Source organism: Onychostruthus taczanowskii, unplaced genomic scaffold (genome assembly GCF_017590055.1).
Source record: "Onychostruthus taczanowskii isolate IOZ18803 unplaced genomic scaffold, ASM1759005v1 scaffold12, whole genome shotgun sequence".
Taxonomy (NCBI): Eukaryota; Metazoa; Chordata; class Aves; order Passeriformes; family Passeridae; genus Onychostruthus; species Onychostruthus taczanowskii.
The window spans coordinates 529,443-551,696 of record NW_024498351.1 but is presented as its reverse complement, the minus strand read 5'-3'; the positions used below and the strand labels follow the sequence as shown (position 1 = coordinate 551,696).

At 40.2% G+C, this 22,254-nt stretch overlaps 1 protein-coding gene across 2 annotated transcripts in view; it reads left to right on the top strand.

The window, feature by feature from the left end:
• Nucleotides 1-2,915: 2,915 nt before the first annotated feature.
• PAPSS1 (3'-phosphoadenosine 5'-phosphosulfate synthase 1) overlaps nucleotides 2,916-22,254 on the top strand; it is a 39,727-nt gene continuing 20,388 nt past the window's right edge. Inside the window, exons 1-6 of one of the 2 annotated variants that reach the window (XM_041395786.1) lie at nucleotides 2,916-3,287; nucleotides 10,247-10,361; nucleotides 13,423-13,658; nucleotides 15,083-15,221; nucleotides 17,303-17,421; nucleotides 22,103-22,216. In XM_041395786.1, the coding sequence (XP_041251720.1) occupies nucleotides 2,985-3,287; nucleotides 10,247-10,361; nucleotides 13,423-13,658; nucleotides 15,083-15,221; nucleotides 17,303-17,421; nucleotides 22,103-22,216 (1,026 nt within the window). In that variant the 5' untranslated portion in view covers nucleotides 2,916-2,984. Of the gene's footprint in view, nucleotides 3,319-10,246; nucleotides 10,362-13,422; nucleotides 13,659-15,082; nucleotides 15,222-17,302; nucleotides 17,422-22,102; nucleotides 22,217-22,254 lie in introns of both variants that reach the window. The other variant, XM_041395787.1, reaches the window with a different exon arrangement.

Sequence of the window (22,254 nt, the reverse complement as noted above, 5' to 3'; positions counted from 1 at the left end):
ATGCTTGTGACAATAGCCTCTGTAAAATATGTAAAAGTTGGTTATTGCCCAATATATTGCATTAGGAGGAGCATTGCCAGCAGGTTGAGGGATGTGGTCCTGCCCCTCTGCTCAGCCCTGGTGAGGCACATCTGGAGTGCTGTGTCCAATTCTGGGCTCCTCAGCACAAGAGAGACAAGGAGCTCCTGGAGCAGGTCCACTAGAGAGCTATTAAGCTGGTGAAAAGTCTGGATCATCACTCTTAGGAGGAGGAAAGGCTGAGGGAGCTGGGCTTGTTCAGTCTCGAGAAGACTCAGAGAGGTCCTCATCAGTGTCTGTAAGAATCTGGAGGGAGGGTGCCAAGATGATGGATCCAGGCTCTTCTCAGTGGTGTCAAGCAATAGGACACGGGGCAAAGGCAGAAACTGATACACAACAAGTTCCACTTGAATATGAGCAACTTGGTCCCTGAAAGGTGTCCCTGCCCATGGAGAGGGCTTGGAAGTAGATGATGTTTGAGGTCCCTACCACCCCAAGCCATTCTGTGATTCTGATTCTATAAGGAAGAACTTCTTTATTGTGCAGGTGAACACTGAACAGATGGAACAGGGAAGCTGAGGGGTCTCCTTCACTGGAAATACTCAAGAACCATCTAGCACAATCCTGTGCCACGTGCTCCCTGCTTGAGCAGGGAGGTTGGACCAGATGAGCTCACCAATGTTCCCTTCCAGACATACCAGTTTTGTGATCTACCTCATCCAAGCGTGTGCTTCTACTATAATATTTTAAGATACTATATATGCATTTGTAAGTATACATTATTTTAGAATGTTAGTGTAATCGTAAAAGGTGATTTGTTTTAGGAGCTGCTGTTCAGAAATGTTTTTTTTTATTACCTCTAAGATTATGTCATCTGTCTGACCACTGGTGTCCACATTGGCAGACATACTTCACATTTCACCTTGTATATAGTTCATTCATCAGGGTTTCTTCAGCAGTTTCTGGAAGGAATCACGCAGCACCCCACCTTCAGTCTATTTGGGCAGTATTGTGTATATATGCTGATCAATACAACTGCATTTTCTTCTCTTGTGGTTTTTCAAACTGTAAATATGATTGCCTAAAACCTCATCAGTGCTCAATGCCTTGTTTTCTCAACCTTCAAATCAGAATGCAACATTTCTTTACAAAGTAGGTAGCAGAAAAGATCCTGTGATGGGATGGGACTTCTTGATGTCGAAGAGCTCATCAAGGCTAAACTTCTATGCAGACTATTTAAAAAAATTCAGTGTTTTGCTCCCTGCCCATGCGTGAGTATTATAGGGGAGCAAAATGGACCTGTAAGAAATCACTGCTGCATAGTTAAGTGGGCTGCCTTTGTTTTTGGATTTAATTTACAACTCTTGCAAACTACTTCCCACTATTGTATCTCAGAGTGCAGAATGAACAGTTCCAACCTATACAATCAGAATAAAATAACAGTAGAATTTAAAGAACATCGTGACCACAAATAACACTGAGAATTACTCTTAAGCCATGTAAAACAATGTTGTGAAAGCACACTAACCCAGCACATCCTAGACACAACTGAACAGTTAGTTAAGCTCTTAAGTGGAAGCTCTCAAGTCACTGTTACACAGAAGTGTGCTGGTTCTCTTTCCATAACTGGGAGAGCATTGCATGGGAGATTTCACCCTGGCTCTGTCACTGTTTGTCATGATCAAATACAGCCAGGGACCATCTGTTGAACAGTTACTTGCAGGGCAACATGTCCTATAACATTCAAGTCAAGCCTAAATAAATAACTGTAATTTTTAAATTTCTTAGTTACTTTGTATTAATTTCATCAGACCTTCAAACTGGCTGAGAGCATTTCTAACTATTTTTCTTGATTTCAGACATTATTTACTTTGCGTAAGGATTTTAACCAAAGTAATAATACCTGCTTTTAAGCCAACACTTTCTTTTCTTTGGAAGGATGTCTTTCTGATATAGCAGGAGTAAACATTGATTCACAAAGAGAGATTTTTATTTCCTGTTTAAACTGTCCGTGAACAAACACACTCCAGATGTTGATTAGCCCAACGTTTTTACAGTAAATGCATCTCTTGTGATTACAGCACCATTTCCACCCATAGCACTTAAGTGCTAAAGTACTTCCTTTCTTGAACTATTGTAAATGGACTTCTATTTATACAGTAAATGCCACTCCTGTTAGCATGGCATCGTCTCCACCTTAAGATTAGCACCTAACTGATAAACCAGTTCCGTTCTGGAATAAGAACCTAAGAACTTCTGCTCTAAATCCACAGTAAGAGACATTTCCTAGAGCGCTGCACAGGGTGAGCGTTGTTTGTTGGAGGAATTTTTGTCGCGGAATAATGCGACAGCCACTTCGCACATTCCCCGTCCCGAGCTCTTCCCAAGGGGCGTAGCAGCCTCTCCTCTGTGCATTAAGTGAAGGTGGGGAGGACACACTCAAGAGAACACATGTCCGCTATGCCGGCCGAGCGGAACGCTGCAGAGCAGAGCGGGTGGGGAGCGCACCATCAGCGAGGCTGGGAAAGACCTCTGGGATCACCGAGTCCAGCTGTGACCGAACACCTCCTTGTCATCCAGACCACCGAGTGCCACATCTAGCGTTTCCTTAAACACCTCTGCAGGGACGGTGACTCCATTCGCGCCCTGGGCAGCCCATTCCAGTGTCTCATCTCCCTTCCTCTGAAGGAATTCCTCCCAACGTCCAACCTACACCTCCCCTGGCGCAGCTTCAGGCTGTCTCCTTTTGTCATAGCTTAGGACTATGTCCTCTTGAATGAAGCGAGCTGCCTTTGAGGGCGCAGGGCCGGGGGGTCGCAGGGACATGGACACGGGCAAGGACAGGGGAATGGACATGGGCAGGGATATGGAGGGACAGGGATACGGACAGGGCCAAGACCAGAGGCGGTGACGGCGGAAGTGTCAGCAGCCGCCCCTCCACGCACGTCACGGCGCGGCGCAAGCGCATGGCGGAGCCGCCGTGGCTCCCTTTCCCCTCAGCCGCCTCCCTCCTCCCCTTCTTCCCTCCCTCCGGCCGTCCCTCCCTCCCTCCGGCCGCCGGGCCGCGGCTCCTCCCTGCACCACCTTTGGCCGAGTCGCGGGAGTGCGCAGACGGCGCAGCAACTCGGCGGCAGCGACTTCATCCGAGCCGAGCATCAGTCGGGAAGGCGCGTCCTCCTCCCCTGCCTCCTCTTCTCGCTGCCGCGGCCATGGAGCTGCCCGAGAGCCAGTGCAAGAAAGTCAAGCTGAGCAACAGGGTGCCGAGCTGGGTGAGCGGGCGGGCGGTGCGCCGGAGGGCAGGTGGGCGTGCGGGGGCACCGGAGCGGGGAGGAAGCAGCGGCCGAGCGCCGCGCTGATGTGGCAGTGGGCGGCAGCAGCAGCAGCCGGGACGGGGGGCTCCGTGCTCCGCTGCCCGCCCCGGCCGGGAGGGATGCGGGGCGGGGGCGCGGCGGTGCGAGCCCGGTCACGGAGCGGCAGCGCCCGGGCCCCGCGGGCAGCGCGGCCGGGGAGCCCCGCGGGACGGCCCGGGGCGGCTGTGGGGAAGGGCAGGAAGCCCCTCCGGAGGGGAGCCGGCGTCTGTAGGCTTCATCCCTGCCTCTTCCGCCGTAAGCCCTCGGCTTCCAGCTTTTTGGAAGAAGGAAGGCTTGAGAATGCGATGTACAATGTGGCCATTCATAAAGCTGAGTTGGGCAGAGACTGGGGTTCTTTGTATAGCGGGTGTTATGTGGAAAACTGTCGAGACCGGGCTTAAAAAAATCTAACCAAAGCCTTCATTCTTGTTCATAAAGATGGGGGAAGATCGGTTTACAGCAAAAACCAAAATGCAGCTATTTAGAAGAGACATTGCAGGCCTTTGAGAACATTTGATACCTCTGATGCTGCAAGATAAGCGAAAAGAAATGAAAAAGAAAGTATGATTTCTTTCAATCAGTGCTGAGTTGAAACAGGCAAGACATAAGATTTAGAAAACATTTGATATGAATGTAAGAGTATAAATCAGTCTTTGAAGTCTTGCTGTGAGTAGTGCAGGCCACAGCTTTCTTGCTAAAAGCAGCTGTTGACTGAAAAACGGGGAAGTTGCTGTCGTAGTGTTGGGTAGATATAGTGCCTGTCCAAGCATCTTCCACCGTGTACAAGCTCAAACTTGTTCACGTGAGAGAGTAATCAGCAATTTACATTCTTTCAATTTCCACTAGGAAAAAGCAAAATCAGATGTTTAGAAGATAGTGAAATAGACGATGTCCGTGTGGGGTTAACAAAGTGTATGCAAAAGTTACTCTGTATCATTTCCTTAGTCATAAGCAAAGCCAAGAGAGGTTTTTCCAAACTGGGACAATTCCTTAACTGACATTAAGTGTTTGCTGAGTTCAGCTGAGGTTGGCAACCCCATTTATGCTACGTGGCAAGCAGAGGAAGTCTTCCACTTCTCCCTTTTTCTTCAGAAGACCTCAACTGAAATGCTGTCTATAAACCAATAAGCTTCACCAGGAACAAAAATGCTGCTGATTCACATGCTCCACAGGCAAATGTTCTGGCACTTCTGGCTCTGCATCTGTTCAGCTGAGAGCGAAGTCAAAGCAACTTACCCTGATGGACTTGGCAGCCCCTAGGAGAGTAGGCAGAGCCCTGTCTTTCAGAATTTCCCTGTGCTTCCAGTGTGATTCAAAATACATCTCTGCCTGTGGAAATGCTCTTGCCAAGCCCACCTCTGAGCACAGCAAACAGTTACTCCCCATTTGCAGGGCACAGCATAGCCACAGGCACTGCCATTAAGTGTGGAGAACATGGCTTGGTAGGGAGAGGTGTGGAACACTTTTCTTTAGAGTGGCTTGGATTCCTAACACGGCTGAACTGTTGCAGGTGACTCCAAATGAGAACTTGCTTCAGTTCTTGTTTCTGAGAGCATATTCAGTAGGGTACTTTTGGCTTCATTTTTTATCCATCCCCTCTGATGCCAGGCAGTGAGTCCCCTCCAGCACTGGTCAGTGAGCTGTCTCTGCTTTTGGTCCTACTGGTATGGCAACAGGTGGCAGCCAAAGACACACTCCTTAATAATATCTTTAGCACTGAATTTCTTGTATCCACAGTACTGGGGAAGATCCTGGGTGATTTCTGCTGCTGTGATCTTTCAAATTGTCCTAACTTTAGAGCACCTGGCAAAGGAGAGGTAGTTTGTGTCAGTGGCAGGAAAGCATGCATTTGGCAGCTCGGGTGGTGCTTTATGTAGAGTTGTTTAAGTGCCTTATTGTATTGGTATCACTGTGGCAGTCTGCTTTGTGGTGGGCTATTGTAAGGATCCAAGTAAGAATTCTTGTAGATGGGAGAATTTCTGGGCTTGCCCTTCCTTCCCAAGCACAGTTATCTGAATCAAAGCACAGATTTTAAACCAGGATTTGAGAAAGTAGCTAATGGAAGGTATTCCTGACAGATCTTTTAGTCCTGAAATCTCATATGAATATGTAGGTATAACCTCTGTGGTAGCTGAATGTTTGTGTTGGAACTGTTTTCCTTGCTTGTGTTTGTATGTAGACAAAAAAGATGGACACTGTTCCAGTGCTGAATAATAAATGTCATAAGAATGTGTTGTTATCAGGGAGTCACTGGTTTATAAGAGGCACATGGTGAGCAAGTTAACAAATGACCTAAAGAACTTCTATTATGACTGAGAAATGAGAAAGGCATTGAAAGTAAGACTGCAATTCAGAGGGGAGGCTGCTTGTGTTGCTTTTGCTAGCTTATGGGAGTTCTTAGCCTGGGGAACCAACATGTCATCTTAGAGCAGAAGGATATGGAATTAGTCACAGTTTCTTCAGTGTATGTGGTTTATATGGAAACCATGTCTGTTTTCTGATCCTTCCAGCTTCAAGCTGTCCCAAGTTTATGATGCAGCCTGGGGAGTCTCAGCTTGCCATGGAAAGATTTACTTTCTTCCCCAGAGGTCTTGCTTTGTGAAAACTTAAAATTTGATATTGATAGTAGAAGTATAATATTTTATTGTTGGTTGGAAGTAATGAAGAATAAATGCAGCTTATGCCAGTGTATATGCCATTTGTCTGTTAACCATAAAACAAGATATAATCTCTTCTTTTGGCTGTCTTTTGATCTTGGCATTGCAATTTGTGTTTGCTTTCTGTCATCTGGATGCCTGTCTGTGTTCTTGCATCAAAGGTGTTTGGCACTGATAGTCTGATTTGGTTTTGGCAATAAAAAAATTACAGCTGTAACTGGGCAAAACATCAAGAAAAATAGGGGAAAAAAAAGTGTAATCTCAGGAAGTCTGTACATAGAGAAGTTGACAGAGTTAGTATTTCCTTTTGACCTCATCATCTTTCTTTCTTCTGTTCCTGTGGTTCCAAGGTGTCTGTAATCATTAATTTCCTTGGTCAACTACCTGCAAAGCTAAAATTTACCTTAATGCCAGGAAAAGTAAACAGCAAAGTTATCTTTCCTTCTTCATTGCAGCTCTCCAGTGTGCATCCAAGAAAGTGCCCTGTTTCTTAATTCAATACCAAGATGTTTGCCTGTTGGAGCAATTTAGATTTCTATGTGAAAAACAAACCAGCATAGTGGGGGAGAAGAAAGGAGGGATATATCAGCATTCTCAGCTGACATTACTGCTAAAATGAAACACAGTGGACTGAAGCACTATTTCTGTTCAATGTGGTGAAGTAGGAGAGAAAATATTAAGATGAAGTGTTTGTCTACATAATGCAGAAGCAGTGTGTTGCAGGGTGGAAGACATATTTTTGTGGGGATGTCAGGATGGAAATATCCAATGGCTGTTAAAAAAGCAGATAAATGTTGGCAATTAATGCCCTTTTTTCATTAGCCCCTTTACAAAACTGTAATGTATCCTTACTGCAGTGATTACTATAGTGAATGTAATCAGGCTTAGAATTTTAAAATAGCTTTTTCAAAGAGAAATTGCTCATCACATTGAGTTTTTCTATTCCATGTTTCCTTAGTTTAATCTCTTTTAACATTGTTAATATAGATATCCGAGGTGATGCTTTGATATAGTGTAAAAGGAAATGACTGTTCTTTATGTGTGGTATCATTTTGGTTGGTCATTTAATTTCATCAGTTGATAGTCATCAAAATTTATGTACAAGAATTTGAAGACTAGCTAAATAATTTAAGAGCACAAACAATACGTGCCAGTGAATATTTTTTTTTGTACCACATCAATATTTGTAGTAAGTGTGTATGTCAGCGATAGTGATTATAAACCTGGGTTGTTGAAGATACAGTGTTCAGCTATTTATGCTCAGTGGTGTAGGCAGATCATATGGAAGCAAATTATGTAATAGGAAAGTGGACGTAATTAGGGAGCTACTTTTTGATTTTTTTTCAACAACAGAGAATGACTTGCTAAATTATTAACATTTTAGAGCACCTCTATAAAATTGGTTTTCTTTCAGGAGAGAAGGGGGATTTGGGTGCTGCTTTGCCCAGGATTAGTACTGAGCTGCCTTGTTGGTGTGCCTGTACCCAGATAAAAAAGGTGGGGCAGCTGGTGATGGGCAGGTGTGTTTTTGAGTGCATGCAGACTCTTTGGGCACTTTAGCCTTTAGCCTTAGGTGCCTCCTTCTGAAGTACAGGTGGATTATTGTCCCTCTGCTCACTCTCTGCCTGCTCCACTGCATGTGGGCCTTGTCCTCAAGTAAGGACTTTTCCTTGCTGTGGTTTCTCATCTCTGTTTGGGTTTATGGAACCCAAACTTCTCTCTTAATGTTAGAGAGCTTACTGAAACAGTGGCATGGGATTTGTGCTTTGAGACTCCTGTTTATCCAGTGCCTGGTACAATGCAGTACAACTGCAGTTAATGAGAGAGAATGTAGCTATTACTGTGTTAGTTTGAATGGCTGTGTACGTTCATTATGCACTATATAGCTTTTAATTGAAGCACTTCAGTTATTTTTGTTGGTTTTCATTCCACAGTTTGCTCACTGAGATCTCTCATTTTATGTACTGCATAATTGCTCCTGCTATAAGAAGAAAGATTTTGATTTTTTGACTTTTTGACTTTTGGTTTTAATCAGCTGTATTGCAGTGACTTTGTGCACAAAACACTTTTGTTTTGGGAGATAAATTATTTAAAGTAGTGTGATCAGCAAAGATAATGTCATTTTGTATGGTTATAAGCTGTTTGCAGATTGTGGTTTCTTCTGTGTTGATTTTCAGTGTTCATCTAACTTTAGTTGCTGGACTATCACCACTGCATTACAGAGTTATTGTGTTTAAAACCTGAACATAGGTTCTTACCTTGAGCTTCTGTTTGCACTATGAGCCCAGCCTTGTCTAGAAGTAGGGACATACAATCACACAACTTCATGATTTCCAAATAAGTTATAGATAAACCTTTGAATAGAAGAATGATGTAGCAGCAGTCCTTGAAGCCACAAGTAGATACCATATTTTTGTTAATTCTGCTTTGTGGTGTCCTTCTCTGAAACTATGAACAGCTCTCTGCTAGTACTCCATAGAGAAATATAGTCCCTACTTTCTTTTATATTAAATATAAGGCATGTTTTCTTTTTCAGCTGACACTAATACAATGGTGAAAGAGAAGATAATGCAATATATTTGCAAGCAAGGGAAGCCAAAGCAGCATTAAAGATACCACTAATCCCTCTCATCCCCTGCCCCCCCTCCCCTATTTTTTTAAAGTTTTCTTTTTTGTTTGATTGTTCATGTATGGTCTGACAGTCTAAGATCTTGATCTTTCACAAACAAAGTTCATATAGCCAGATACCATTAAAGTCTGGGATGATGCCAAGGCTGATCTTCCTGTGGGCTCTCTCACTTTAGATTGTGAAATGTGTTTAACATCTTACTGAATTTATTTGTAGAGCAGGTTATTATGATGAGTAGTTTTAAGAAACTCAGTAATCAGCTTTATTTGAATTAAAATTATGTTTTGAAAACCCATCTTTTAAAATAAATTATTTTAGAAGTTCCTTGAAATAATATTTTCTTTAAACGTTTAGAATCTATGGTAACTATCTCTTGTCTGGAGACTGATGATACCATACATAAAGGCATTGCTTAACTGAAATTTGGAAGAGACATGCATAGTTTGCAATGGAAAGGCCTCTGAGGAGTTAAAAATGAGCCAAAGAGCCAGTGCCACCAAATTTGACAGGCATGATCTGCCCTTGGTGAAGCTGAGTTGGCAGTTACAAATCACCTCTTTATTTTCTGTATGTCTTAGCATAGTTTCCAGGATCTTCTGCTCCATGATCTTGAAGAGCAGAGAAGAGAGACTGGTGGGTTTGTAGTTGCCCAGGGCTTCCTTACTTTCCTAGTCAAAAACAGGCTTATGTGCCTCCTTTTTCAACAGAAACTGCTGTGACTTCTCAAACATGGTGGATTGTGACTTAGACACATCCTCCACCAGTTCACTCAGGAACTGTGGATGCATCTCGTCAGGTCCCATGGATCTGTGCACCTTCAGGCTCTGTAGATGGCCTCAAACCTGGTCTTCTCCTGCCTTGGGCAATGGTTCTTCATTCTCCCAGTCCCTCCATTTGCCTTTCATTACTTGGGTGGTGTGACTGGAGCACTTGTCAGGGAAGATTGAGGCAGAAAAAGTCATTGACTACCTCAGCCTTTTCCACGTCTCAGGCAACCTTGTCTCCCTTTTCCATCCAGAGAGACCCCACATTTTCACTTGTCTTCCACTCTCAGTAGGATTCCGTTTTGTGTTTGAGTTTGTCCGGGAGTTCCTTGTTCATCCGTGCAGGTTTCCTGGCTGGTTTTGCCTGACTTCCTCTTTGTTGGGATGCATCATTCCTGAGTTTGGAGGAGCTGGTCCTTGAATATTAACCAGTTTTCTTGGGCCCCTGTTCCATTCAGGTCTTTATCCCATGGTACTCTACCAAGCAGATCCCTAACATTACTTTAATAGAAGTCAAGTCAAGCAGCTCTAGCAGTTCATCTCTCTTTTTAATAGTTGATTTTTTCTTAAGCAAGTTTTATTTGAAAGTAGTAGTCGATTAACCTGTCAGTCCCAAGCTTCACTGAAGTAGCCCAAGGGGTGTGGTTGTCTCCGGATGACTGTTCTAATTTCCTGTGCCGGCTTTGATCCATGCTGGAGCTGATGGAATGGGTATTGGTTTTACTTCCATTTTTCTGTCCTCAAGTCTTTCTTTATGCCTGTGGATGAATTTGTTTTCTTTGCCAACTCACCCTTTATCAAAAATTTAATCGACTTCTTCTTTTACAGGGAATGCAAAGGGCAACCAATGTTACCTACCAAGCTCATCACGTCAGCAGGAATAAGAGAGGCCAAGTTGTAGGAACAAGAAGTGGTTTTCGTGGATGCACAGTCTGGTTAACAGGTACAGCCATGGGTTTCTGAGGATCTTTTCGTTTTAGTTGCTGCTTTGAAAAGTTACTTAGCTGTAGCTCTTTTTTACATGCAAAGTTGAATGTTTGTGAAATCTAAGATATTGATGCAATTTTATTACTATTTTTAGGTAGACTAGCAGGAAATTGCTTTGGGACAGTTACCAACTTGAGAATATATTTTGTTTGGTGCTCTGAAAGGGTTGTTTTTTTGATACTGTCTGCTACTTAATTCTGGTTTTCTTTGTGTGTGTTGCTTTTTTTCCCTTTCTTTCTGTTTTAACCAATTCTGTCTCTTTGTGCTGTCCATTTTATCTATTTAGAAATTAAATGAAATGTTGTTTTTGTGAGAGCCTGTACTTCTGGATCTTTTCTGTAAAAGCCTCTTCTCTTTCGATTGTGTATTCTCTCCTTGGTTTGAAATAACATTTCAACATAAGCCTGTGCCGTTGGACAGCAATTGCACATTTAGGCAATGCATAAAATAACTGAGAAGTCAGTTTTGAAGTCAGCTCTGTAGGTTTTCTTTTTGTAAATAGAGAAGATAAATACATTCTGGAAGACTTTTGTTTCATAACAGTGAGGAAATTTTTTCTATCTTTCAAAGTTTTTGGAAGCTTTAAAATATTTCCTGTAAAGTTCTTTTTTTTTTTTCTTTTAGTTTTTTAAATTTTTTTTTTAGTTAAACTGGTAATTAAAAAAAGAGCAAAATATGTCATTTAATTGGCTCGAAAACCATTTAGAGCATTGTTGTATTGCGACATAAAAAATCTTTACAGAGTATTAGGGAAACTTACTACATTGACATTAAGTAAAACTGATTTCCACTAGTGTTAATAAATGTGTGTGAAATGTAAAGCAGTCATTGATAACAAACTGCTGGGAGCCATTCCAAGCAGATTTGCTTGCTCTCATCTATTTCTTTGGGAAAAGAATGGAGCCCTTTTCTCTCCCTGTTTCCATCACACAGCCTCTCTCAATGCTTGAATGATCTGGTGGGCTGCCTTTCTGTTTCTTCTGGTAATTCATTAATCTAATTTTGAAAAAGGTCATGATAAAAATGTGTTCTCAGTTGTCTACATGGCAACATTTTCCAGTCAATGTTCTTTTTGAACAAATGTAGTCTTAATGCCCAATTTCCTTTTTTTTTTTTCAGGAAGGATGGTGGTGGTAAGATATCAAGAATATGTGTGGGAAGCTAGGTTATTGAAGATGTTTGAGCAGTAATGTGAAAGGGTGAAAAGGACTGTAGGCATTGAAGTAAGCAATATTAGCCATTCTAGAACTGTGAAAACATGAGTTTCAAAATTCTAATAGGTATTAGAATAAAAGCTGAATTATTGGGACACTCCAAGACTCTCTCAATTTGTCAGCACTCGTGGAGTGGGAGTGTATGGAAAGATCTTTCAGGGGTCACTTTTCATTTTTCAAGGTAACCTGTATTTGAGAGCTCTATTTTAATGAATGTTGAGTCAGAGGATCCTAGTAAGGAAAACTGAGGAATTTAGCAAAAATGTGAAAAACACTGCTTTCATGTGTAAAATAATACACAACTTTTAGAGTGTAAGTTATTTTAAAGACTTGTCAGCTTGAAGAATGTTTTTAAATTCGTTAATGTATAACCTTAACTTTTGCAATTCGTTACATGTTGGAGACCAAATGATGTGTGAAAAGACAGAGCGTGTGAGTGAATAGCAAGCTAGATGTGGGGACAAAAATGGCAAGTCAAAGACTACATCAGTGAGAAGTAAAAGATGAAGTTGCTGAAATCTTCTTTTGGACTGTCGTGCCTATTTTCTGTGATGGGGGTGTACTTAATTGCTGCCAAAAGAAGACCGTTCTGTTTCCTGCCTTGTGTTCCTTCTCTTGCCTCGCACAGGCTGTACCTCTTGCCCAACTCAACACTGAGCTGATTTAACTTTGGAAATCATCAGTGAACTTGCCACAGCCTCCCTCCGGATACACAAGAGGGAGAAAACCCCATGAGTGGGGGGCTGGGGCGATATTAACAGACTGACTTGGCTAACAGGCACCACCGGAGGAAGCAATGCAATGACTCCTTTTCTTTAAGAAGCTGTCAAGGTTTCCTTTGCACTTTGTGTTTTCTTAGGACACATTTCTTAGCACGATTGCTTATCCTTTGCCATAGATGTCTTGGACGCAGACAAGCTGCTGTTTTGTGTGATTTTTTTTTTGTTTTTCTCCATTCTCTGAAAGTTAGAATAAATCTTAATCACCACTAATAAAAACATTTTTCTTCACCCAGTAGTGCTACTTTTTTTTATACTACCATTACTCTTTTTCCCCCCTCACTCAAAGGGTAAATGTCATTTAACGAAGATCTGAGTTTGTGGTTCCATTTACGAGTTGACTCCTTGGTATAAGCAGAAGCATGTGCTCCAGATAAATTGAAATCTTATCTGGAAAAATTATTTAAATAAATTTCCAAATGAAAGTGAACAGTGGACTTTTTAGGGCCAGCATAGGTTTGTTGCCAAAGATTCTCAATTAGACCAGAGTTTGATAGGACAGTTTTCTTTTCTTGTTGCTAACACATGCCATTTAGTGGTGCAGCACTGCTGTGAGTGAGTCAGTGGTGTCTAATTCAGTGTTGTTATTCTGCAAGGAGTAAGAACAGAGTGTGAGTTTGGCCTGATCCCATTTCTTTTGTTGACTGAAATTCACTTCAATGTGAGATCTTCCCCTTCTCATATAAATGTAACGTCTTAACTCTGTTTGGTTTCTGAATTAAGTTTGCTCAGCTAGTAATAATTGCCAGCAGCACTGGGGAAAAAGCATCATCTCTATAAGCAGCAGCAGAGCTCAAGGCCAAGCTCTTACCTACTTCAAATTGCACACTTAACTTTTACCTTACTCTCTCTTTACCTATTGTCTGTGTAAAAGCCACTTGGCTTGTATTCCAAGTAAGCTTATCCAGAAGGCATTGCTGCTGATGCCTGTCACTTTGGGCATCAGCATTTTCATAATATGTACTACAACTTGCCTTTACTTGTTCCTATGCTTATATATTTATATTATTATTGAATATTTTAGGTCTATCTGGTGCTGGCAAGACTACAGTGAGCATGGCATTGGAGGAGTACTTAGTGTGCCATGGTATTCCGTGCTACACGTTGGATGGTGACAATATCCGCCAAGGCCTTAATAAGAATCTGGGTTTCACACCAGAAGATAGAGAAGAAAATGTGCGTCGTATTGCTGAAGTTGCTAAATTGTTTGCAGATGCTGGTTTGGTGTGCATTACTAGTTTCATCTCTCCTTATGCTCAGGTAAGTGTGAAAAATATTTAGATGAAATGTAGGGAAAATGCAAAATATCATTCAGAATCCTAGTTACAGAAATCCATTTCTAGCATAGCCAGAATCAAATACTTACTTGTTTTTTTGTTTTTCTTTTTGGTGGTGTTTGTGCTTTACGGAGGGGATTAATCAAAACAGAAATATTAATTTAAAACATAAAATGTTTACATTAGTTCTGTAACTGGAGCTATCCTTTAGTCCATTAGACAGAATTATTACTTTATTAATGCAAACAAGCTCAAATGATGTTCCAAGAAAAACTCTTAAAATTGCAATATCTTGTCTGATCCATGTAGATCCCAGTACTTCATAAATATTAAGACTAGGTGTACACTTAACCTGAAGACTTAGATAAATTGCTTTTAAAAGCAATTTTTCTTTTAGTGAACGAATGGTGAGAGCTTTATTTCTACCAAGTGGCTTAAGGGAAAAGTGTTTTAATTGCCTGTAGGTTCTTTTTACTTTATTTCATGTTGTGTATACAGCATGACATTATATAATACTGAAAATTATTGTAAATCCACTTTCACATTGTTGTGTGAAGACCGTTTTAATCTGTGCATAAGAACCTGGAGGGGAGAGACAAAAAGGATGTGTAAACACCCAAGTATCTTGAAGAATGACCCAGGGACTTTAAGCTTAGGTGTTTCACAGCACGAGAATGTGTTATTTCTTTGGTTAGAGCAGTGCAAACACTTCTTCTGATAATAATTTGGGGAACTCAAACCCTACAATATAACAGAAGTCTGTAGATATGAGAAAAATAACTAACAAAATGAACAATCTTTAGTAAGAGAATATTTTAGTGGATTTTTGGAAGACTTTTTTTGGTCTCTCAATGAAAGTCACGAATATTGTTCCAATGCTTGGTAAGCCATAAAAATATGATAAAATAATGCAAATAATGCAGTATTTTGACTACACGAGTCTTGTCAGTTTAAGGAATGTAGGGAAAACTGGTGCTCGGGAGAAAAGGGTGGTTATATCAAGAGCAGGAGATAACACCTCCCTGCTGTACTCAACTAGCAGATGTTACTCCTCAGACATGAGGAATATGTATGGGTATAGAACATATGGGTATACGTATGGGACATATGTATATGTATGGGTATAGAAAACCCTGCATTCTATTGGCTGGGTTTGGTTGTGGGCTTTTCTGATAAATCAAGTTTAATGTAAAATATCTCACATGTTCCTGTCAGCTTTTACTATGTGATGTACTGTAGCCAAAGTGGTGTACCTTGCAGGCATCAGTTAATCAAATCACGTTTCTTTTTTCAAAGTTTGAAGGCTTGTTTACATTGGGCTGTCATCTTTAAAATGAGCTTCAAAGGCAAAACCAGTACAAATATGTGGGGGCAACGTTTTAGGATTTTTCTTCTGTTTTCTTTCAGGATCGTAATAACGCCAGACAAATTCATGAAGGGGCAAGTTTGCCTTTTTTTGAAGTATTTGTGGATGCTCCATTGCATGTCTGTGAGCAGAGAGATGTTAAAGGACTCTACAAGAAAGCCAGGGCTGGAGAAATTAAAGGTGAACCTAGATGTAATCACATCCTTTCTACATAAGTGTCATTATTGATGTAATTAGTGAAACATTGGTGTAATTTGACTCCACTTAAGTGGATGTGCTCAAGTCTATCACCCTTAAAAAGAGCATGGATTCAGGACATGACTGAGAAGAAAATTGACATTGACTTCTGGAACTGACTAGTTAAGTGTGTAGGACAGTAAGAGGGTGGAAGTGGCTAACCACACAGAAGAAGCCTAGAGCACGTTAAAGGTTGCAATAGAAACCACGTAATGATTGAGGATTAGTCTGTCTCCTTTGTGTGTTCATTGGCCAATTAAAAAGAGCCTGATTCTTTCTAAAGTTTTTAAAGAACTGCATTCATAAAACTTACTAGATTCTTCCAGAAAGTAAAACATGGCCACTGTCCACCTGTAAAGACTATTAAGAATGCTTCTGAAGATACTGACTTTTACTTTTAAATCTGTGTTCTATTCTAGTGCCCATGTACATTATTTCCTATTCCCAGCCTCAGGTCAAGATTTAAGTATAACCTGCAATAAAAAAAACTTAGCTATGCAATAATTTATTTCAAGTACTATTTCAAGTGCTGCTTTGCTCTGTTATGTTATAGTTTGCACAGGCTGATGATAGATAGCTCTGTATTTAGTAGCAAAGCAGTTTTTTTGAAGTAATCAGTTTTTGGGGGTGGAGTTTGCAGATGCTGTATGAATTCACTTTAATCAGAAGTGATAGAAAATTCAAGTAATCTAAGGCAATTCAGTATGAGTGGTTGCTTGATACTTCTAGTACTACAGAATATTTCATGCAAACACCAGGAATAAATAAAGCTGAACAAATATTTGTTCAAAATCAAAGCACAACAGCTTGAGCTGACATGATACAAAGATACAGTTCTGTACAGAATCCTTATCTGTGCCTATTTTATGAACATACCTAATATTTTGTTAATTTTACAAGCCACATAATGGAATTGTGTTCCTGAAGAAGTGGTAGTGAAGTAAACAGTGCCTGAGCAAGACACAAGTGGGTGTAGTAGTGACTGTATCTTATGACCTATCTGATATATGAAGGATGAAAATTAAACCAACTTACCAGTTCACAAGGAATGTCAGCAAATGTTATCTTCTTTTTCTCTGGAAATGTAATGAGATACTTTCTTTGCCTCCTGTTCCCACTTTTCCAGTAATCTCATCCTTGTAAAGTGCACAGGTTTTGAAAAAGGTACCAGCCTTTCCTTATCACATGGGATACTGCAGTAATTGATATTTTTCTTACGTGAGGAACTAAACTACTAATTTTGAGGGTATTTAAAATCCAAAGGGAAAACCTGGAGTTCTAATGTTTGCATTTGCACTTGGGGAGGATGCAGATGTTGAGTTGCTGAAGTCCAACTGATATTCCTGATGCAGATCTGACTTGTAGTGCTGATATTCTTTGCCTTTGGGCTTGATTTTTCGTCCTCGTTTATGCATGGTTGGTAGAATCTCCACTATTTCAAAGCAGGTTGCGAGCTAAGTAGGCCAGAACAAGTGTCACTGGTAGCTTGTACAGTCTGTGACAGGTATTATAATAAACACAGTCATCAATCTTACATTAGCAGCTATCTTGGTATGAGTATATTAGCTAAACTAATGTAAAAGGTGTTGAAATTCCTTGCTTCAGAGTATGCTTGGTGGTATGAGTGTGAATTTACATACATGCTGGATGTTTGGAATGTTGTTTCATATTTTCTTTATTTTTTTAAGAGCAACAATCAGCTGATAGCATGACAAGCTCTGGGTTGGTGTGCACAGTTCTTCTGCCAGTGCTCTTTTTTTTTATTCCCTGTAAAAATCAAATAGCTTCACCAACAAATAAGTGCTATGTATGTACTGCAGAATGCTGAAGTTTGATACTGTCGGATACTATGATTAGTGAAAAGTCTGATCCTGCTGATTTCCCTAAGAATCCCTGTATTAAGGAAGCTAAAATTCCATGTTCTTGCCTGTTGTGTTCATTTATATATAAAAAACTGTCTGTGAACAGCATTAAAATGAAGTCAACTTTTGGAAGAAGTCACCTAATATTTTTATGTTCTGTAGGTTTTACTGGGATTGACTCTGAGTATGAAAAACCAGAAGCCCCAGAGCTTGTGCTGAAAACTGATTCCTGTGATGTGAATGATTGTATACAACAAGTTGTGGAACTTCTTCAAGAGAGGGTGAGCAGAAATGGAGACATATCGTAGAAACTTTTTTCCCAAATATTTGTACATGCAATCTGAATGTAAGTGCTGGGAAAAACAAAGACAGTTTTTGAGACATAAAGGCTTATGCATCTTTCAGTTCAAACTTTTAAACTTGTCCTATTGTGGGTTGCATTTTTAAATCTAAACAATGCACAATGTGGATCTCCAAGTGAAATAAGTTTTGGACAGGTGGAAAATTAATTTATAACAATAACTGGAAGGGAGAGGAGGCTGTCTCAGTTGTTGCAGAACCAACACTGAATGTTGACTTAAAAATGCTAGCAACCAATTTTAAGGAGTCTGAATTTTTACATTGTATCTGTAGTGTACAAATTAATATATATTGCAGAAGTGAAGATACGGGGTGCACTTTACACAGTGATTTGATCTCACTTAAATATGGGCTGCTGTGCTTGTGTCTGCTTTCCCTTGTATTCCACTGTTTTTCTTGTACTAGTAAAAGTAATCCTGCAGTTGTGTAATGACTCAGACAGCTTATCTTCTTGACATGGCTGAGTTGAGTTTATGGTTCATAGCTTCTGAAAAGGTTGATCTCTTTCCTTGTTCATGCCTGCAATCTACACCATCCCTTTTGAAGTCTCCGGGCCTTCTCCTGTTGCCTGATAAGTTGATTTGGCTCATTACCCAACCTAAAGAACCTCACCCCCAACAAATGCCACATGGAAAACAAAACAAAACAGACAAAAAAAGCCCAAACTGAACACTAAAAGTGAAGGCAGTGAAGAGATGGCTTTATCCTCTTGAAATCATGTCCCCAGAATTAGCTAATCCTCATGTAGAAGAAATGTGTTACATTCTTATCTCTAGTCAGTGGGCAGTGGATGATGTTCCAGATAACTATTTCTTTTTAATTGAGATACTCCTGTAGACAATAACTCATGCTTTTTTATGTGAGTTGGATGTTCTGGAAATTTTGGGTATTGACAGTAGGTTGAGTAAATAAAGCTCCACCAAGTGTTGAAGTTGATACAAGCAAAAGACCTTATCATGCAGCCAGTACGAGATAATTTTAACCTATTGTGTACGTACTGCTCTGGGGAGATTTTACTGAAATTTTCAAGAAAATTCCTCAAGGATGACTGCTTGCTCAGGGTTGCTTAGGAGTTAAGGCAGGGCAGACAACCATAAGAGAATTTTTGCCCAAATGCCCATCTGAATTTTTTTTCGAAGAAAATAGGAGAGCTGTGTAGGAGTCCTACCTACAAGAGGTGGCAGTTCCTGATGGGGGGGCGGCCCTGTGCCTCCTGCTCAGAACAATTCATAGTTATAGAAACCTATGTCACATGTGCCAAGATAATGATCCCTGAAGACTTGTATTGGTACATAGTGCTGACTGCTGGCTCCTAGCCCAGTCAGCTTTGTTTAAGGCACATCTGTAACTTTTTTCCTCTTCTTTGAAGATAACAGTATAATGAATGGCAAGATATCTTAGTGGTTGCTTAGTTCAGTGGGAGATAATGAAATCGAGGCAAGGCTAAACAGGCATGTCTTGGTTTTAGACCATATTAATGCAGTGCTATCTTGAGAATATGATTTCTGTAGATTTCCTGTAGTTTGAACAAGAGAGCTTATAGGAAGGCTGAAGAAGGACTTTTTATAAGGGCATTTAGGGAAGAGGGCAAGGCTTTAAACTGACAGAAGGTAGTTTAGATTAGATATAATGAAGAGTTTAATTACTGCGAGCCTGGTGAGACGGTGGAACAGGTTGGCCAGAGAACCTGTGGTAGCCACGTCCCTGGAGGTGTTGAAGGGTTTGATGGGTCTTTGAGCAACTTGGTCTAATGGAAGGTGTCCCTGCCCATGGCAGGGAGTCTGGAACTAGATGACCCTTAAGGTCTCTGCCAACCACAACACCCAACCATTCTATGCTTCTATGATTCTATGAAATAAATTGTTCAGCATTATAAAGACATTTGCCAGCATTATTAAAACATGTGCCTGTGCTGCAGAGAAGGCTATCTGCATGCTCTACTGTAAATAGCAAGAGCATAGCCAGGAGCTTGAGAGAAGCAATTTTTGCAATTTTATATGTCACTTGTAAGACCTTGTGTGGATACCTTGTCCAGGTTTGTACCCTTCTCCTTTACCCAGAAGAAAACAGATATTGATGTGCTTCTGTGAGCTGAGCAGAAGGTCACCAGGATGGTCAGAGGCCTGGAGTATGTCACTGCACAAGGAGAGGCTGAGAGGAAGTGGATTTGTTCGGCCTGGAGAAGGCTAAAGGAGTTCTTGTTGTAGTTTCTATCATCCAAGTGGGAGAGTGTAGGGAAGACTGATGGAGACATGTTTTAGAGGTGTTCAAGGGTAGGATGAGGGCAGCACGCATGATATAAAATATGAGAGATTAAAATTAGACATGGGGGAAAAAATCCCTTTGCTATAAAGATGGTCAATTATTAGAACAAGTTGCTTTGAGTGTTTGTGGATGCTCTGTCCTTAGAGATATTAAATGCTTGATTGGCCAAGGTCCTGAGCAGCCTCCTGTAGTGGGACCAGTTTTGAGCAGGAGGCTGGATCTCCAGAGGTAATCAGCACCAGCAAAGAACCCACCATCCCAGTGTGAGGAGGCACATTTCCATAATGCATCTAGTTTTTTGTTTGTGTGTTTGTTTTTATTTTGCCATATTTATATGAATGCCTTGTGAAAGAATAAATATTGTGGAATATTCTGTGACTTGTCCTTTGGTAAAATTAAGGTTTCAGTAAAACTGATGTCTTAGAATGGTCACTAGATGGCTTGCTAGCCTAACGTTTTCCTAATTCCTAAAATTCATGCAGTTTAAAGATGCATGGATTCCTTTTGTTGCTGGTTTTCTTGTTTTGTTCATGTCTTTTTAATCTAAGTTGATGTTTTCAGTACCACTTTCATGTGTGCAAGGGAGTCTAGGTTTACTAATCCTACAAGTTTTCCAAATGTCAGACTCAGTTGCTAGAACTGTCTTCAAGTTGTTTAGATTTGTATAATGAAGTAGGTTGTTGACTGTTGAAACTGCATTGTGAAACCTTTGTTTTGCCTGTTAGTGGGACACTAAAAGCAGGATAATACTTGAAGAGATCTTTTTAATAGGCACTTTTATTTTAAGCTGTTGATGGTTTGTAAAATTAGGGCATCCTAGCCTGGTAATGAGCCAGGGTCCAGAGGGAAATCTGTGAAGCAGCATAATGTGCACTCCATCATTATAGTGTTGCTTTCAGGAGGCAATACCTTCATTTGATTCTGGTGGTGTTGTTGTGACAGAAGTCTGCTGCAGCTCTCCTGGGCTGTCGTGCTGTGCTCAAGTAGAGAAAACAAAAGGCTGATTTTGCCTAAATTACAATGTATTAAAATCTGCTTCCAAAGTGATATCTCATATGTAATGGACCAAGCTTTTCCTTATAAAACACCATTTCTAAGTGCTAGTTTAATTTGTCTTCATTTGATGTGGCTTTGAGGATATGAATTATGCAACAGGCAGTGAGACACATCACATCTTGTTACTCTCTTAGTCATTTTATCTCTCACTTGTCAGCTTCTGCTGCCTTTATTTTACTTTCCATGAAGGTAGTGCCTAAGGTCTGATAAATGCATTAAAATTCCTGAGTTAACTTTGTGTTTTCTACAAGCAGCCTATTTACTCTGACTTGCATATACTGGAAAAGTAAAGATGATTTAATTATTGTTTGTTGCTCCAAGGGTGAGCTTTTTTTCTCCAAAAGTAAAGTGTTATTTTACAAAGGTTTCTCAAACACTGAAAAATGTGTTTTAAAAAGAATAGTCAGCCTCTTTTCACTGATATTTTGCTACTGAACATCACTGGAACATTTGACTGGGTTTTGACTTATTACACCATCCTTTGTTGGAGACTTAACAGTTTTATCATGATGACCTTCTCCCTTCTTTTAATTATGGTTTTATCTTTGTGTTGATCTCTTCTAACAAGTTTAAAGTCTTAAGCATTGTGGAATGAGAATATCTTGTTTAATACACATGGAAGAGCACTGAATTTTTTTTCAAATAAAAATGTGTTGGTTATAGAGCTGGATTTTGGTACATTGCATGTGTATTCACAGATGACATCACATTTAAATATTCGAAGAGTTAGTATACAGATGAAAATACTGGTGTTATGGCATTAGCTGTAGGAAATACTTTTAATGTGTACTGCTGTATTAATTTTCAGTAGAGAAGGACCTTTATGTATTTTGCCTTCATGTTACCATTTTTAATGTTTTGTATAGGGAATGACTTAAATTCATAAATGCTTAGTCTCTAAATCTTCTTTTACTTCTTCAGAATGTGTAAAAGCATCAAGTCTGCCTTTCTACTGTAGCTAATGTAGGCATTAATAAGTCATAAAAACTTCATTCAATTCAGTAGTTAAATATTTACTAGATAAATGTTATATGGGTTACTTAAGGTTTAGAAAAAAATCTCTTGTCAGAAGGTTTCACTTTAGCTAGTCTGCTGGCTTGAGTAACTAGCAATATATCATAATCTTGGAACAGTGCTGGCTTTTAGATGAGTAAAAATTGCATAATTAATAAACTCTTCCTGCTGTGTAGTGCAACATTAGAATTTTACTTCTTGATGTGTGTTCAGTGCCCAAGAGGCATTCTGGGCAAACATTAATTTCTCTTTATTCCTTCTATACAGGACATTGTACCAGTGGACGCCTCTTATGAGGTGAAAGAGCTTTATGTGCCAGAAAACAAGCTACAGTTGGCCAAAACTGATGCTGAGTCTCTGTTAACCCTGGAAATAAATAAGGTATTGTGTGTTCAGGTGTCTCATTGCTGCAGTTGAAG